At 32.4% G+C, this 20,074-nt stretch overlaps 1 protein-coding gene across 1 annotated transcript in view; it reads right to left on the reverse strand.

Moving 5' to 3' along the window:
• Positions 1-20,074, reverse strand: part of LOC115879014 (glutamate receptor ionotropic, kainate 2) — a 409,701-nt gene that overhangs the window by 16,088 nt on the left and 373,539 nt on the right. The window contains exons 12-13 of the mRNA XM_030895645.1: positions 5,102-5,359; positions 2,445-2,642 (exon numbers count right to left, since the gene is read on the reverse strand). Of these exons, the coding sequence (XP_030751505.1) occupies positions 2,445-2,642; positions 5,102-5,359 (456 nt within the window). The remainder of the gene's footprint in view (positions 1-2,444; positions 2,643-5,101; positions 5,360-20,074) is intronic.

Raw genomic sequence — 20,074 nt, forward strand, 5'->3', positions numbered from 1 at the left:
ATTTAAGCGTTAACATTTTTTGGCAGTTTTATTAACATTTGAAATTGTCACAACACAACAAGACGCCTACAGTTCGAATTCTTTTTCACTTATTTTTTACTACCCGAAACAGCGTTACATCACACAAACCTCGCACCTGAGTATTTTATAGTTTCAATATCTGCACCAGTAAAAACTAAAATAGGTACTTAAATAATATGACAAATCCATGATTTTAATATTTTATTATTTCAATGCGATCAACATCAGAACTGCGTGAAATACAGAGACGAAAATTACTAATTTCTACCGCATGGAGCGCTGCAGTCGAAATTTTTAAAATAAAATAAAATTAAATTAATATAAACACGTAATTTTTAATTATTTATGTTTAGATTCCTCTTAACATACCGAAACACCGTGCCTTTCCATAAAAAAAATATTTAACTTTGATTAAATCGATTAAAAAATCTGTTTAACACAAGCAAACATGGTTATACTATAGCATATTGCTTTTAAATTTCCTGATTCAAGAGAAAATCAAACTGCAAACTAGTCCCTAATTAAAAATTCGATTTCGCATTTGTCCAAACATCACTTTTTACATTTTAAATTTCCCAAATCGATTTATAAACGATTTTTTTCCAAAAAAAAACACGCACATATCGAAAAAATGTCTGAATTGATTGCACAAACACCTGCTCAGTGTTCTAGTTCAACTCAACAAAATTGAATTTAATTAAATTTGAGTTTAACTTTAGTCACGCTTTTAGATAAAACCGACAACCGGAGAGCTTTTATACTAATATGTTTAATTAATTACATGTTTAATTAATTACACGAAACGGTGCATATGTTACACGGGGAAAAAGCCGGTTAGAATTTTATTAAAATGACTGGATAGTGCGCTAGGTCGGGTTGCGCTCGTTGTAGCTGAGTAAAAAGTCCAGAACAATTTTGTACACGATCGTTACTATGTGAATATTAAATTTTTCTTTCTTATATGACGACAAACATTTTGGTGGGATTTTAATGAAAACTGTTTAAATATTGCATAAGTTTTATAATACTGAAATAATATAGTCTGTGAAACAAATAACTTTGAATTTGACAGTTCCCGCGGTCTTTTCTAGGGTTAATTTTATTAGGTTAGCAACTTGCGGCCATGCTGAAGCAATGCCGCCTCTAATAGAACAGCCTCGGAGCGAGATTTATGACGTCACACTAGTTAGATATAACGGATTAATAAATATGGTGTAGAATACATGAAAAACATAATTATTCCTCGTATTTTTGGTTTGTATTTTAAAAATGATATAGTTTACATGAATTATACATAATTTATAGTTAATAAATACAATATATATACCGATTTATAGTAATAAATACTTTAGCAAATAAACTATGAATGATACAAATGCAACAAATACACACAAAATCACAACCTACCAAAAGAATATAATAATATTATTAAATAATTAATAATAAATACATTAGTAGTAGGTATTGAATGTTTTTTGTTAAATTAGATCGATTTTCAAACCTCAAAATTTAAAATATATTTTACATTTTACCCATTACCTTATGTCCCTATTTATTATTTGTATATTGTAAAGCATTTGCTGCATTTGTATGGCTCATAGTTTATTTGCCAAAGTATTTATTACTATAAATAGGTATATATGGTATTTATTAACTGTATATTATGTATATTTCATGTAAACTATATCATTTTTAAAATACAAACCAAAAATACGAGGAATAATTATGTTTTCCATGTAGTCTACAACATATTTATTAATCCGTAGTATCTAACTAGCGTGACGTCATAAATCTCGCTCCCGGGCTGTTCTATTAGAGACGGAATTGGTCTGATATTTAGAAATGTCAAAAGCTGATGACATTTTACTTTTGACAATTATGACATTTCGTGTTGATTTTTGGAAGAAGAGGAAGAACTGTCACTTGTTCTATTATCTTTCTTTTCTATTTCACGAAAGTAAAAAGAGTTACCTATCTGATTCGCTCAGGCTCAATTTAAAGAATATCAATAACTTTTTTGGCAGAGGGATTTTATATTTGCCATGTTGGTAAAAAATAACGGTCAAAATTCAAAGTTATTCATTTTATAGACCATAGTAATAATTTCGCTAAAAAGAGAAAAAAAAGTCAGCGGCGTACATGCTTTTTTTTAAATATTCCTGTAATAACCCATATGCACGTCCATGGTGAATATGTTGGCACTTTTTTAGCTTTAAAGTACCCTCAAAATTTCATCCGAAACACTAAAAGTACTTTGGAAGAAAATTATAATAAATCGAAAAATATTAAAACTTTAACACCCTGTAGCTAGGAAACAAAGCAGAATCGGACCTATGTTAATATGAAAAATAAATTTTATTTTTACGTGAGGAATCTCTCCACGAGAGATGACACATGTTTTTTTAAACATCCTGTAGACTCACCCTGAAGAATGTCATGGTACTGCCACCTTCCAAGGTCCCATACGATATCTCCGTTTGATCAGCAAGGTCCTGGGCACTTTCGATGGGTGTGATCATGCGTTCCACTGTCAAAAAGGCAGCCAAATTCGCTGTATACGACGATATGATGATCAAGGTAAAGAACCACCATATACCTCCAACAATTCGTGTAGATGTAGCCTAAACAGATCAAAATTATTAAGTACCATATCAAAAAATTTATTGTAAAAATACTTATTTGTACAGAGTTGACAATTTATAGTTCTAGAATCAACAAAATAATAAGTATATCAAATTCAAGCATTCAAGCCTGTGTAAATAACTAATTCTAATAAAATACCAAACATTTGTAAAAACTAACTAATAGTGGAACACTTTGTATACAATTCCAATTATTTTAGCATAATATTCAAAGTAGCTTACAATGATCTAGCATTTTTTCTAAATCCATATTTTTTACCTACTGATTACAGCATAGATATCTCAATAATCAGCCTCTAGCAATCTACCTAATAAGTCTACATTTTTTTTCACCTTGGGATTCAGATCTGTAGCTTGTTGTGTTAAACTGCCCACACTGAACCAAAAACTGTTATTTACAGTGAACTTATTCTCTAAAATATCCGAACTTTCAAAAGCCTCTTGACAGAAATGATCATCCGTATGATACTTCATGAAACAACGTTTCTCTGCATAACTTACAGAAGTTTCGTCTTAAAAAGTAATAGAAACAAAAAATTAAGTCTGGAAAAAATTCTGGTAACAAAATTATACCTAAATCTTCAAAAAAATCATTTGGGTCATCTGTACCAAAATCAGAAGAAATCTCACTATTTCTGTAGTATGTGTCGTCTTCACTGTCTGAATTATATCCCATGTTCTCTTTCAAGTAGCATTCTTCACATATCTCCATTGGTTTCCATTCGTTGGGTGATAGGAAGGAAACTATCCACATAGTGATGGAAACTATAATGTATGCTACTAAGACTAGCATCCAGACGTCCATTCCAAAGGGTTTGAGAAACAAGAACAGTTGTTGGGGAGACTTTGGGTAAACCTTTGATGTTAAAATAAAAAAAATAGAGTATAAAACATTTTTTAAATTCTTGTTGAGTTTTTTTTTGTAAATAAAGTAAGAAGATTTACTTGGATTAAGACAACCAAAGGAGGAAACGACTAAAAATTGCTAAAATTATGAAGGTATCATCTGGAGACTCTGTACTAAGGAATCATTAAAACGCTGCCCAACAACAAAACTCAACCAGTATCAGGAAAGTTTTTGCTGCAAATTCTGCGATAAAGATCCTGAAACAGCCAAGCACCTATGACAAAGTCAAGGCAAGAAGCGAAGAAACTATGCTCCTATACTATCAAGGACCTGCACAAACTGATGCGGGATATAGAGGTGAGTGACTGGTTGCAGACATAATTTTTCCTTTTCTAAAATACCTTTTAACACACTATTGTTATTATTTATGGATACAATAAAATTATTTTCGTAGTAAAACAATAATAAACAAAATAATTTTTTGTATTTATCTGTCATAATGTGTTTGGTGTAGATATCTCGGAGATTTTTAAACTTGTAGAGATATATTTGATATATTCTCACACTTTAGAATGAACAACATCTTCTCATAAATATCCTCGATATTCTTTTAGAGAGTCCAAAAATTATTTATACTGTTATTTTTGAACGATAAAACTTTAAAACGGGAAAGTTTTGCAGTAATTCTTTAAAATAGACGTCTGGAGACTTCTGTTGATGTGAAATAATTTAGAGTAATAGTTTACTAGATATGGAGAAGTGTCATAAGTACAAAAACTGAATAAGTGTTTTCAAAAATCGTTGAAAATTTTTAATTTCGTTTATACTTTTTTAAATTTCCTTACTGTTTCAGAAAAAAATTGAAAAGCATGAAAATATTACTTATTTTTTTAAGGTATTTATGAAAAATTAATAATAAATAATTAATAGATTACTAAAACGTCTAAATTTGTCTTAATTTTGGTTTTAGTTTGTTTAAAAGTTTAATTAGGACTATGCCAACAAATCTTAGATGGTTAAGATATTCTCCATCTGTTTTTAATCCTTTGTTGTTCCAGTCCAGTTGACAAAAGATATCTTCTAGTGTTGCTGTAAATAATTTTGGGGATATCGTGTCTCCCTGTAGTACTCCTTTGAGAGTTGGGAACTCTGTGGTTGTTGTAATATTCATATTGGAAAAGTCTAAATGGAATGAAGAATTTTAGAACCAGCAAAAACTTTTATGAAGAACACATTTTTTACAAAATATTAATAATAAAAAATGTGTTTCCATATATAAAAAAATAGTTATATACTTCTCAAACACACCTGGTATATTCCTAGTTAATAAAACGCTTCTTATAATAGAGTAACGGTCTTCTATGTTACCCACAAATTCAGCTGCACAGTTTTTGACTCACTACTCCACAAACTTTCAAATTTATCGTTTTAATATAGATCTTAAACTTTCCAGTTTTCGATAAAATATCTCTTGTACCATTGAGTAATTTACTGCATGCGAAAGTTTTATAGTTCCAGATACTGATATACAAAGTGTTCCACAATAAAAAACATGCATAATTTTCTTAAAACGGTTTAAAATGTTTCGAACCTTAGGGTTTAGGCCTGAACCCTGTCTCAGGAAGGTTCCGGTAATGAACCAGAAACTGTTGGACACTGAGAATTGGTTTTCTACAATGTCAGACTCTTGGTGACAGGGGTGGGGGTTGTTCCATTCGTAGGGTGAAAAGCGTGCCATCACAAACAGGGTGAAAGAAACTAAGAGGTAGGCAGCTAGGACGTATATCCAGATCTCGACAGCTAGAGGGTTCATAAAGCTGAAGAGTCTAGTGGGTTGGCTAGTTGGTATCTGGAACAGCAGACAGAGTAGATAGTAGATGGGTAAAAAAGTATTTTTATTTTGCCTTTAATTATAAAGAATATATAGCTAGAAATGAAAAGTTTTTTATTTTATAAGTCAATTATTAATACCTAATAAGGATAAAACTGATTACAGCAAACTGCTAGAAGTATATTCTATTAATTTTAATTGCATTTTTGTACACATTGGTGAATGATCGTAAATTCATAAGTATACAGGGTGCTACAAATTCGAGGTACGAGCATTGGTATCTCGGTAACAGTAATATATATACAAACATGGTTAAATTGTGGCAAAGTTGCGCCTTGGGATGTTCACCAAGATGCCATCAAAAAAGTTTTAAAACTTTCCAGGATTGCTGGAAATTGGGATTGCTGCAATTTTATTTCTTCCTGTCGTTACTTTTTAGAAAATCAAAAAACTAATTGCACATTCTCATAGCCAATAGGGCTATTTGATGGTATTTTTAGATTTTCAAATTAGCTGATAATTTGAGAGATACAGAGGCCAACTTAATTTTTTTAAATACGGACCTGCATTTTTTATTTTAGGTTTTGAAAGTACAAAGACAATTAACGAGTAATAAAAAACAATTAAAGAGTACAAACTGCATTCGGAAGTATAAGAAGAAGATCTGTTCAAAGAGCTATAAATAAGATTGAACGAAAAATAAATTTGTGCATTATGGAGCATTATTTATACCTCTAATTTAGAGTCTCTGAATAAAACTTTACTTTTAAAATTTTCTAGAAACTACAAACCGAATATACAATTAATATTTTTTTGTTCTTTTACAGTTGATCTAGACCAGACCCTGTCACCAACACTGCAGCACCACAGAGTCTCATTATATTAGAGCTGTCCACGTTCTATCCTAGCGAAAGTATTCCACTTATTTCCACGGCTCTCCTAGGGTTATTTAAATTATTTGCCGACAGTGCAGCCAACCGCAGGGTCGTCGAGTTTATAATGGTCTCCCTTCCCCTCTTGCTCCTCCAGCCCCTCATCAACCGATCCGTTTTAATCCTTTTTCGATCTATAAAATGGAGGACGGCAAATTCTGGCATTTACAGAGAAAATAATAAATACTACATTTGGATAGTTAATGAAGAGTACTAGTAACTATAAGTAAAGAAGTACACTATTATAGCCCAATTACTTTAGATTTTTCAACAAAAAATTATTTAGAATAAACATTTAAATATTTCGCTACAAGCAATCTTTCTTAAGAGATTTAGAATAGAAATACTCAATACATGTCATTATTGACAAAAAATAAACACTTTAAATAGATTAGTTATTTAACTGCAATAATAAATTTGAGAAATTTTTATTTTTTAAATCAATCATAAATTTTTCTGCGAAAAAATAATGATAAAACCGTTTCTTTTGAACTTTTGGTACAAAAATATTTCAAATTTACGATTTCAGTCTAATTTAGTTTAATTTATGTCAATGATGACAGGTATTGATAATTCCGTTTCCAAATATCTCGAGAACCATTACTTGTAGCGATTTTTACCAATAGATCTTTTTGTGCGTAAAAAACTTCGTAAATGTATATTTTTTACTCAGTAGTTTTATACAGGTACCGATGAAAAGTTATTACTCTTTAAAACAGTTAAAACATATGTATACTCTGTTTTTTTTTCTCAGGTAAGATTTCGACAGACGATGACAGAAGAAAAGCAGATGACATCCCATACCAATCTATTTATTTTACTAAAAAAATTTCTAATAATTTTTAAGTTAACTATGGATGGGTTTAAATATAAATTCGTCATGCGTCGTCACTTGTTGTTTTTAACCAGTTTTATTGGTTTATTTCAAAAATGACAGATCGTATTTCAATTTTATTGGTTTGACGGAACGATGAACGACAAACGGACGCCGATGTCTGCATGAACTCGCCTTTAGATTTTGACGTTTGTCAAAGTCTTGCCAAATTATAGGTTATAATTTTGTGACAACTTTTGTCAAATACCCAGCGTTTTGGAAGATGATGCATTTTGATTCGTGTTATTACGTGTGTTTTGTGTCTTTTGAAGTCAAGTGGAGGAAAAATTGAGTGAAAATTAACTGTAGAACCCAGAGCACAGTTTATGGTTAATACTCGCTGCCCAGGCAAGTCTTATACAGATACACCAATAAAGTTACTATCAATAAAGTTCGTATACCATCTCGTCGTAGATAAGTGCATCACGAATATGGTAGAAGGACCATACTAAACCCATACTAAAAACTGGAGTAGCTGTAAAATATCGACATCACACGATAGGTAAAATAATGGATTTTAGTACTGCAGAAAAATAATGTCAAAAGGTACTGGTTTAAAAAAATTAAGATTAAAGTTAATTAATCAACCTGTGAGGTATAAAATTTGGTAAGTGTTATTATTAATAAAATAGTTTGTTTTATTTATTTTGTTTTATTTATTCCTGCGGAATATTACAAATTTGTATTTGTACATAAGTTATATTGATAAATATAATCATAAATGCGGGAAGTTTCATAAAGCTTGAAAGTAAGAAATAGTTCTTTTTTATATTTTTTGGTATGTGGTGTATTGTTTTTGTTTGTTTTGTATTAACACATGCCGTTTTTTATCAAATAAAATAACTCGATTACATTTTTTCAGTTTTATACAGTTTTTTCACAATATTTTGAAGTTACTTGTCAGTCAGATTTTAAATACATATATTAATTTCCTGCTATGCGTTCCAGTTGTACCAACTTATTTCTTTGTAAAATAAAATAAACTACTTTGAAATTAAAATGACAGACACATCTATCACTGTCAAGGATCTTCTCGTTGGACAGACTATAGATGGCGCATGGCGTCCTCTACAAGGAGGAGTCATATTGACATCAGGATCCCAAATTTCTCATGTCAAAAAACTCCCAGACACCAATTTTAATCCAAATATTGACGTCACATTATAAATTATTTGGAAAAAATCGAAATAAAAATTAAACTTCTACACCCTGTATCTCCGAAACTAAGCATTTTAGGACATACATTTATACGAACTTTTTTACTTATTTTTATCTGCATAATCTGATGCCAAAGTTTCAGGAATACAGTTCGGACCACTCTGTATAAAGCTTTAAAATAAATGAAAATTTATAGGTGCCCGTTTTTCGTGCTGGTAAGTGTATAAGGTTTCCGTTTTTTCTTTTTATTTTTATCTTTTTTATGGAGCAGCTGGTTCTGGAGTAGCTTCCGGTTTTGGACAGGCAGGAGCTTCAGATTTGTCCAGTTTTAATGCTGGAGCATCTATTTCTGGAGTAGGTTCCAGTTTTGGACAGGCAGGAGCAGCAGATTTGTCAAGCTTCAATGCTGGAGCAGTTTCTGGAGGTGCTAGCAACTTCGGACAGTCAGCTGTATCAGATTTGTCCAGCTTCAATGCAGGTTCTGGAGTAGCCTCCGGTTTTGGACAGTCTGGAGTCTCAGACTTGTCCAGTTTCAATGCCGGATCTGTTTCTGGAGCTGTTAGCGGTTTTGGACAATCAGGATCATCAGAATTGTCTAGTTTCAATGCTGGAAAGGCTGTCGCTGCAGGTTTTGGATTATTGGACAATAAAAATATCTATGCAATAAATATCATCAAGGATAATATAAAGGAACTCTAAACTACTCAAACACTCAACGACTTAACGACGCTCAATTTTGATTAACAAACATCTCTATGAATATTATATATCTTGCTGATGTGAAGATCCATCGAATTATATCAGTGTTTACCAAAAACGGTTCAATTACCAAAATATGACGAGCAAATATCCTTCCTCCATAATCCGCATTAATTTCAGAGCTTAATTATTTAATATTGCGTCACACGGAGCGCTCAATCTGGCTCTATATACTATATACACGTATATATTTTAATACACGTATAATATTTCCCCCTAGTTTTAACTACTCCTATTTAGAACTCGATTATTGGAAACTTGTTGACAGTATTATACAGATTTGCGTGCGTATTAGTTTAAATCTAACTGTATTTAGTTATGGAAGCTCATTTTTTTTCTCTGAACAATAATATAAATAGACAAACCTGCTATACAGGGTGTCCCAGAAATAAGTGCAAATATTTTAAGGGGTGGTAGATCTCGACAAAAGAAACATATTTTCTCTTTACCGTTTTTCAAATAAGTCCAAAATACCGGAGTTATTTTACTTTGAAAATTTCCAAAAAAAAATGATTTTTTGCTAAAATTTTGAGAACCACTGGATTTTTTCTGGATTTTCTTTCTTGTAAATTTAATCTAATACCTATGTTGCCACATTATCAAGAAATTAAGTTTTTTAACTAAAAACTAAAAAAATTTTCATTTTTTTTTCGCGAAAAAAACCTCATAGGCGTATTTCTGGGGTTGAACTATACTACCAGTTAAAATATTTGCACTTATTTCTGGGACACCCTGTATATAAAACAAATGTACCCAAGATATACAAAATGGAGATACAAACAGAGAAATACTGGGTTGCCACATATTTATTAACGAAGATCGCATATCGTCAGTGAAACGTCTTAGCCTAAGAGCTGACGACATATTTAGAGAACATATTTTAGGCAAGCTAGAATAACTAAAAATGTATAGTTTATTAACTGGTGAACCCAGAATCCTAAGTCTGGCTGCGGGTTGGGGGTATTTCGCTACTGCGCAACCCATAACATTTGCAAAAAAATAAATCCAAAAAACATTCTTTAGGCAACTTGAAATTTGTTTGTTGTTAAATTTTAGCATCTATTTAACCTAGACATAAGTATGCCAGACTTTTTATTCGGGTTGAAAGTACAACCCGACCATTCCAAATATGTTTAATTATTATACCTGGAAAACATACTTTAGGCATTCTAAAATTTTTACAGCGTGTTTATTAGATGATATTGAAAAATATGTGTTAATTGCCAGACGAATTCAATGGGATTTAATACTTGCCAGACGCGAATAACGATTTTAAATGAGCGCGACAAAAAAATCTTATGAGTATCTATAAGCGCGAGAAAGATAGTTTATTGAGACCCGTCGGCAGCCAATGCGGCTGACGTAACAGCATTTTGGAGTCGTAAAAACTTAAAAAAAAACTAACTAATATTGAATAAATAAAAAGAAACATTTTTAAATAAAAATGTATGATTGAAATCCTTTCAATAAGAAGACTTTTAAATTTAAGTATTTTGTATCTGAAAGAATAAAGACGAATAATTATTTAAAAATTAGCATAATATAAAATATATTTTTTTCAAACGTCACAAAAGTATAATTATTATTATATTTTTGTGACATATTATATTACTATTAATTTTTGCGACCTGATTGACAACATAAAAAAGTCATTTTAACGCGTAAGCATAAAAGTAAAGCACTTTTACTTACTTTTGAATCTATTTAGAAATATTAACAATGGTACTTTAATAAAATTCCAGAATACTTATTATTTTAGCACTGTACATGGTACCCTTTTGTCGGAACTACGCTTTCTGGTAAAACCACTTTTTTAAATTTTTTAAACCATGTTGTTGGCGCACTTTTAAAAATTCTTTGCATTTTTGTAGTCTGCCTTCATCAAAAACAATAATTTTTGTCACTAGTAACTTTTTTACAAACTACTCAACTTAAATGTTTTTATCCATTGTGATTTAGTAGTTAGTAGCGAAATTAGTAGTTACTAAAATATTTATTTGCAGTAATTATTCTAAACTATTTACACTATGCACGTCAATATTTAATTTATAAATACATATTTGTACATGGTAACTTAATTCCAAGAAAATAATCTCTGAATTAAAAGCCTGCAAATAATTGAAATGAAACCGAAAAAAATTGTTTTTATGAAAATTTGAAGTACTCCAAAATACTGTTACGTCAGCCGCATCGGCTGCCGACGGGTCTCAATAAACTATCTTTCTCGCGCTTATAGATACTCATAAGATTTTTTTTGTCGCGCTCATTTAAAATCGTTATTCGCGTCTGGCAACTATTAAATCCCATTGAATTCGTCTGGCAATTAACACATATTTTTTAATATCATCTAATAAACACGCTGTAAAAATTTTAGAATGCCTAAAGTATGTTTTCCAGGTATAATAATTAAACATATTTGGAATGGTCTGGTTACACTTTAAATCCGAAAAAAAAGTTTGGCACTTATTTCTAGGTTAAATAGATGTTAAAATTTAAGAATAAACAAATTTCAAGTTGCGTAAAGAATGTTTTTTGGATTTATTTTTTTGCAAATGTTATGGGTTGCGCAGTAGCGAAATACCCCCAACCTCCCGGCCAGACTTAGGATTCTGGGTTCACAAGTTATTAAACTTTATTTTTTTTGTTATTCTAACTTGCCTAAAATATGTTCTCTAAATATGTCGCCAGCTCTCCGGCTATGTTAACCTGGTAACTCCATGTAAGAACAATGCATGGCTACTTGATCATATACAAATAATATGATCGAAAAAATAAAAAAATGCAAATTTTCCGTTCTTTCAGTTTTATTTTACAAAGTTTTGCTGTTGTTTTGCGGTATGGTTAATTAAAATATGGCCAATCTCTGGCACTGCCGTGCTGCTAAATTAAGTGACTTATTTACAACGGACGGTTTTGGGCAAAGTGTACGTATTAATCGCGAGGGTCTGACAAGTTTGTTCAGGTGTTGTTTCGGTCTGATGAACAGCCGGCCCTGTACTAACTAACTTAATTAATTATAAAAGGTCGGGGACATATTCTAAAGCTATTTTTAGTCTAATTATTTATTAGTTAACAACTAAGCTCTCGAACAATATCAGTTATTACTATAACAGGGTTGTTCACCACATACGACACGGAGTATTGTAGCTAAACGATTAGATTTTTACAAATTGTAAGTTTTGGGTTCGTTGAAGGACTATCAGAGCTACAATTTAAAAATATTTTTACAAGATACATAGTGTCCCAAATAAATAAAAAAATATCAAAGTTGTATTTTTTTAAACGGAACACCCTGTATATTATTACATTTTTAGTTTCTACGATTAAAATAAAGGTTAATTTGATAAAGGTTTATTACACTTAAACCTTACCGTTTTTGAAATATTTTCAATTTTGTGAAATTGCAGTCAAAATTTTAAGGCTTCATTTCTCCAAGGGTATCAAAGTTTTTAATACTAAATATTTACTGAAGTTTACTTATTGATCAGTTATTGTGTTGCAATAATAAAAATTATACTACCTTATACAGAGTGTCTAAAATTTTATTTTATATAATTACTAGCTTTAAACGGCAATAACTTGTTTAATTTAAATGGAACACCATGTATATTTTATGAGAATCAGATGCACAATTTAATTATCTATCAAATTGTATTATACCAATTTTTATCAATCTCTTCAAGTTTCCCTAGAAAATGCATTTTCTTGTAATTTTAAATTCATTTATCAATATACCCATGGAATACTGACATTTTAGGTTATTTTTAAAGATGCACCAAATTTTTAAAGAGTACACATACTAATATTGTCGATATAGTTTGTTAATTGAAAGCTAACCTTTGTAAAACCGTCTCAGATACTGGCTTTTTTCAAAGCCCTGAGACTGTTATAATCAGTCATAAAGTCATAACTCCCCTCTCCGGTACAACATACATCTAAATTTACAAGTCTTTCCAAAAATTCAGTTATTTTGATAAAATTTTATCGTCTGTTACTTGTAAATAATAAACCATAAAGAAAAAGAAAAAAAATAAGAAAATACTGGCAAATCAACAACAAAATAAGGTTATCGAGAGACAATAACGCTACAATTTTAAAAGTTGCTCGTCTCTTTACGACACAATAAAAGCAATGTTTATTGCGTTATTTACAACTTCTCCAAGCTCTATTACGATACGCCCACGTCTTTTATTTGCCCCGCTAAATCACGACGTATATATATCTATATCGATTCCAATGGCAAAATATTTATTCTACAGATGATGCCAGAGGAGAGGGCCAATCAGGGAGTTGGAAGTTACCCTTGCTTATTTAGCGTTGGTTGATTTAAACTGTTAGTAGTAAGTTTTAAGGGATGCTCTGGTGACTGTGGATGGTCATGTTCTAATAAAAGGATGATCGCTGATAAATATGTTACAAACTTCACAGTCGTTTTTCATTAGTGCATAAACTTTTCCAAACATCAAAAACCACAGACCTGTTTAAATTAAATTTAAATAAAACTGTCTGTCTGTAGGCCTGTAGAATAACCCAGCTTTTTGCAAAAAGGCTAGAAATATCATAAAACGCCGGCTTTTTAAACAAAAGAAGGAATTTTTACAAAAAACATATATCTCTTTTCAGTCACTTTCTAAAAAACCTAATCAGAATTAGGCATTAAACAATGATGATATTTTCTGTACACTTCTGCAAAAATACTGCCTGTTTTCAGTCGTTTTACAAAATGCCAAATCGAGAATCGAGGCCAGGCAGATTAAAAAATGATCAAAGTTTAGTCAGCTATGAGCATAAGAATATTGAATAATTTACGTTTTAATAAAAATGCCCCATATTTTCCTATACAAAAACAAAAATTATTTATGTCAAAATTTTATTGTATTTAGACGAAAACAACTTGAATCCTATTTCATACATTTTAATTATAAATAACATAATTTTAAATACAAAATATATTAAAACCTTAATATTAATATCTCATTTAATTATTATACTCTGTAATTCGATTGTGTGTACAGGGTGTCCCATTTTAGTTGAAATCATAAGGTATCTCCCTTATTCGTGAAGATAGAAGAGTGCGGTTTGCACAAACCTGTGCCAGTTTTTTGTCAAACGGAAGATGCCGTAAACAAAATTTTCATAGGCCTCTTCGTTTCTGAGCTACAGAGACTTTTTGAAAATTTTGCAATTTGGGACACCCCCTGTATCTCTGTTATTGTCAAAGGTATTGAGACAGTGAAAACTGTTTATTTTAGAACTTTTTACGTAGAATACAGTGGCGTAGTCTGTTGTTCTACCAAAAGAATATTTTTAAAGATATGAACTAAAGTTATGTTTTCTTAAATGGAACACCCTGTATATTTATAAATTATATGATCCGGCTTGCCATAAGCTTTTCAAAAATATATAACACTCCATATTTATTTTCATTATTTAATGCAATATTTAGAAAAATATATTAAAAGATCATATTTATTAGTAGGCCATGATTGATAATAAAAGAAACTAAAGAATTCTTAAAAGTAATACTGCTATCTGTCTCTTGTTTTATTTTGAGAGCCACTAATTAATTCTTTGTATATTAGGGAAACTTAAATTTCTACCGCTATTTGTAAATCTTGGAAGCTATCGTATCGGAACTTTTAAATATTCCTTTAGCTAATTTACGTGAAATATACTAATACAATGTCGAACACTTGGAAAATGCTTTAATAATGCAAGCTTTTAGATATTTGCAAAACCATCCCATTATAATAAATTCCGTTATAAAAAAGAGAAAAATATATTCACTGGTAAAAGTTCAAAAGTAAAATATATCAATTCCAAATAAAATTTTAATATGTGTATGTCTATTTTAGTAAATACCATTTTGATATTGTTATTTATCACGGCCTACTAATAAGAAAATGATATATCTTAAATATTGCAGTAAATAGTGAAAATAAATATAGAGTGATATATATTTTTGAGAAGCTCATAGCAAGACGGATCATATGATTTATAAATATACAGGGTGTTCCATTTGAAAAAACATAACTTTAGTTCATATTTTCAAAAATATTTTTTTCGTAGAAAAACAGACTACGAGACTGTATTCTACGTAAGAAGTTCTACAAGAATCAGTTTTCACCTTCTCGATATCATCCATAATAACGGAGATACGGGGGCTGTCCCCAATTGCAAAATTTTCGAAAAGACCCTATAGCTCAGAAACGAAGAGGGCTATGAAAATTTTGTTTACGGCATCTTCCGTTTGACAAAAAAGTGGCACAGGTTTGTGCAAACCGCACCCTTCTATCTTCACGAATAACAGAGATACTTTGCTTTCTTTTAGTATAAAATAAATTGAGTTCTTTATAATAATCATCCTCAACCATACTCTATTTAACAGAATTATCACTTTTTGTGCCATTCTTTCCAAATTTTGAAAGAGAAGTTCAAGAAATTATTAGGATAAATTTAAGTTATATAGTTATTACCAATCCCGAGTAAAATATTTTGTTCAATCTGAGTAGTCTTCAATAGGCACATTGCAAAACGACTGAAAACAGATATGGCCTTTGTAGAATATTCTTCTTCTGTTAAAATGCCGGCGTTTTATGATATGCCTAGTCTTTTTGCAAAATTCCGAGTTATTCGATACCGCCTGCGACATATATAAACTGTCTATATATGTCTGAAGCCTACATCTATGACTAAAAATAACTAGCCGTTTCCAATAATTAGAAATATAGGTTTCTAATGGTTTTATAGTGAATCTAATCACGTGCATACCCACTAGAGAAATAAGGGAACGGGAATATAAAACTATAAATCGCTCAGGCAAAAGCAAATTGAAAACTGTTCCGGACAAGGTGTGAGTACGTGTTTTTAATAGCCACTCTTTTCCTCCTCATCCTCACTTTAGCGTACGTATCCTATCCCTCCTGGGTATGCAGTGTGTGATAGAGTAGTCGCATCTAAAGAAGAAACAAAGCTGTTCGAGATTTAGTTTATCTCTGCGTCGCTGAGCGCTGATCGTTTGTAGCGCAGCGTTTTTTTTTGTTAAAGTTATAGAACAGTAACCCCTAAAACGATAACTAATTTTTTCAACATCACATTCTAAACAAAAAAATCTACAGCCCCTTTGTACTGGTGATAAACCTGTCATTAAATCACCAGAAGATGAAATAAATAATAAATAACGCTTTATTGTACAAAATGCCGAAATAGATTCATCGACAACAGCATTTAAAAAGCAAACAAATGCACAAAAAAATATACAAATAATAAAAGATCTAACCAAACATCATACAATTCAAAAAAAAATACCTCATTAAAATTACAAATAAAACGTACATGGATATTGCAGAACACAAAAAAAGTATCAATAAAAATTTTACAATAATTGGAGAATTGTAAATGGTTATAATCATTTAAGAATATCTGTGTTATTATAAATTATTAACTACTAGATATTTCACCAGTGTGTGAGATGATCAAAATTTTAAAATTCAAAATTGTTCAAGATTAAAACATATCAACAAAAAAGTCGTTTACCGCATATAGGGCTCTCTCCAGTAAGTATAATTTCAGAGCTTTGCGAAATGCGGGAAAGAATGAAAGCGACTAGATATTGAAAGGCAGATGATTGTACATTTTTTTGGCATTGTACAGTATTGAGCCTTTAACTAGCTCTGAGCTCGGGGTTGGCAGATAAATATCGTGCTCCGCATTCCTAAGTGGATAGTTATGATATGGCCTTTCGGGAATAACAGATATGTGCTTGCGGATTAAGCAAACGGATTCAAAAATGAATAAAGAAGGAAGAGTCAGTATTTTGAAATTTTTAAAGAAATTCTGGCAGTGAATTCTATTGTTCAGTCCCAATAAATATCGAACTGCTCTCTTTTGAAGTCTGAAAATACGATCAAATTTTGTTGCGCAGCAAGTACCCAGAATGGAAGGGCATAACGAAGATGTGCCTCAAAAAGGGCATAATAGGCTATTCTAGAGGTTGAGGTTAGGTAATTTTTTGATAGAGCTTCGATGTGAAAGTGAGGTGATTCTTTGATAGAGCTTCGATGTGGAAGTCCCATTTTAACGAGTTGTCTGCAAGTCCTAAGCATTTCACAGAGTCCACGACGTCAATAGTGGTGTTATTAAGTACAAAAGGTTGTATAGTACTTTTATATGACAAAACTTTAGTTTTTGATAGGTTGAGGCATAGGAGATTAGAATCGCACCAAGAGTCACTGGATATAGTATCATGTAGTGCCGTAACATCTGGGCCGCTCCAAGTGAAACTAGTATCGTCCGCAAAGAGGCAAATTTTACCGCTAATGTCTAGATTTGCAATGTCGTTGATAAACACCAGAAACAAAATAGGGCCAAGTACTGAATCCTGAGGGACACAACATTCTATAGGCTTACAAAAAGACATAGACGTATCAATCCTCACAAGCTGCCTTCTGTTGCCAAGATACGACTTAAGCCATTCGAGCGGCGCTCCCCTGAATCCATAGTATTGCAATTTGTTAATTAAGATATTATGATTTACACAGTCAAAAGCCTCAGAGAAATCACAGAAAATTGTAGCTGTAGAGTGATGGTTATTCAGGTTAGAGTATACATTATTAAAAAGGTCGAACATAGCATCATTTGTGCAACTGTTACTTAAAAATCCAAATTGATAGGTAGTAAGTATTTTATATTTAAGGAGAAAAGATAGAAACCTTTTTTTAACCGATCTTTCAATGATCTTAGATAATGTGGGCAGGAGTGCAATTGGGCGATAGTTCAAAGCTTCATCTTTTTCCACTCCTTTATGCAGAGGAATAATTATTGCTGTCTTAAGGCAGTTTGGAAAAGCTCCTTTTTGGAATGACTCGTTAACTGAAGTAGTACGATAGATTAATGTGCATTCAGGAAGTTCAGAGAACATTTTGAGAGTAAGCCCATCAGTCCCAGATGAGGATTGGTTTTTAATACTATTAATTGTACTACGGAGCTCATCTAATGCTACGGGCGTGAATAGCATGAAAGGTTTGATCGCAAAGCAATCGTGTTCCTGATGACGTAGGGGTTTCTTCTTTAGATGCGGCCACTCTATCCCCATAGAAACCCCGTATTAATTATGACGCGGCAAGTGAAATAATAACGAGCGCGGAAAGGGTTAGGCGAAACGTCGCGTCCGCGGCGAGCGCAGCGCCACAGCGACGTCACGCGGCGGAATTTATAAGCCCCGTCTCGGGCCGGAATTGAATACTGGCTCGTGTTGCGAATTAATTTCGGCTAGTTTTTCCCAGAGACGATGAATTATGAGGAACAGGAGAAGGGGAAACGTAGGAAAGATGAAAATACAGAACGGAAATGATTAAACTAGATCAGTTATGGTTAATTATGTAAGTGTATCAAGCAGCGGCGGCGGCGGGTTGTGAGTTTTGAAGTAGGGCAGGTATATCCTACACAAAAGAAATTATCTACTATTTTTTGAACATAAAGTCTATCCTTCCAGTTTTCATGCCATTCTCTGCTAGAGTATGAATGAGCTGCCACCAAATGACACGAACGTCATCACCATAGATAAATGAAACAAGTTTAGATTGGAAAGTACCTGTTTTTTGTTGAGGAGGAGGGGAAAAATCTTGCATAAGACACCGTTGGGTAGTGTCGGATTCCTACCCGACTAAAAAACTCTCCTCGGATTTCAACGCTCTATCCAGCTGGAAACCCCTAGCGCATTGCGGTTCGGTTCTTTCCAGAATTATGTCGGTAAATATATTATTTATTCAAATTTATTATTATTTTCTTTAATTTTATAAATAAAATACTGTGGCGCGTATATAAGAAACTCTATTTTATATGAGGACATGTATGAAATACCCATGGAACATTGGAAACCGATATTATGCCACGATCCACGATGGTTTTTTCAGTTGACAGTTCACAACACAGTTTTTTAATTTTTAATGCCACTTTTTCACAATTATCACCGGTTTGAGTAAATAAAATTTTAATTAAATTCACAAGATAGCAATAATAACTTTGAAAATGGACGTTTTAAACACTTTGCGGTATTTTTTCACCGAGGGCGGTTTGAATTTTAAAAGATTTTATAATTTTTGAAGATTCTGAATTCGACAAGAGAAAATTATTTCTGTTCTTGTTTGCGGTTGTTCTTAGCAACCGCTATAGCAGCGCCAGATCCCGTACAACGTATGCGACACAAAACAATTATATATTTTCTCTTGTCATTACAATCTTCAAAAAACCCGCAAATCTTTTCGCAAACCGCCTGTCGTTATTGTGCTATCAGCAACGAACTGGTAAGTACGATATGGCGGCGTGTGTTAATGGTATTCATGTCTCATACTCGCGCCGCAACATTTATAAGAGTAAAGAAAATAAATTTGAATAAACATATTTACCGACGAAGAAGTAATGCGTCCAGCTGAATAAACGGACCAATCCGAAAGGCACAGTCGGTGAAGCCACGGTGTCCTCAATAGCAGGCACTTTGTTTCATTATCGACGTTATGGAAAACAAACTATGTTTTCTTTGTGTGGCTGCCCTACCTCTGACCGCACATAATCAACCATAACTGAACTGTCATTTCCGTTCTGCCGTTCTCACTTAGCCGAGCAATTCTGGCACCTGGCTGTCCGGCTTCGCCATGACGCACTGCGACGCCATTTCGCAACGTTCGCGCTGCCGCGTCATGGTAACTGCGGGTTCCTGAAGAGGCATCGGTACAACCTTTGCGATCGATAACAGCGTGACTCCTGTACAATTATGTGTCGTCTGGGAACATTAGATTTACTCTCAAAATGTTCTCTGGCACTTCCTGTCACGTAATCTTGCTGCGCAATTAACGGTCGTTAAGGCGCAACTTTGCTGCTGGGCAGCGTATTTCTGCATGGGGAAGGGCTCAGATGATCTTCAACCTTAGTGCCGGCGACATCGACCAGACGGTTAAGATTTCTCTTTCGCAAACGCAAAATACTTACTACCATCGAGCTGAACTCTAATGT

This window comes from Sitophilus oryzae, unplaced genomic scaffold, assembly GCF_002938485.1.
Source record: "Sitophilus oryzae breed Bouriz unplaced genomic scaffold, Soryzae_2.0 scaffold_154_pilon_pilon, whole genome shotgun sequence".
In the NCBI taxonomy this organism is placed as follows: domain Eukaryota; kingdom Metazoa; phylum Arthropoda; class Insecta; order Coleoptera; family Curculionidae; genus Sitophilus; species Sitophilus oryzae.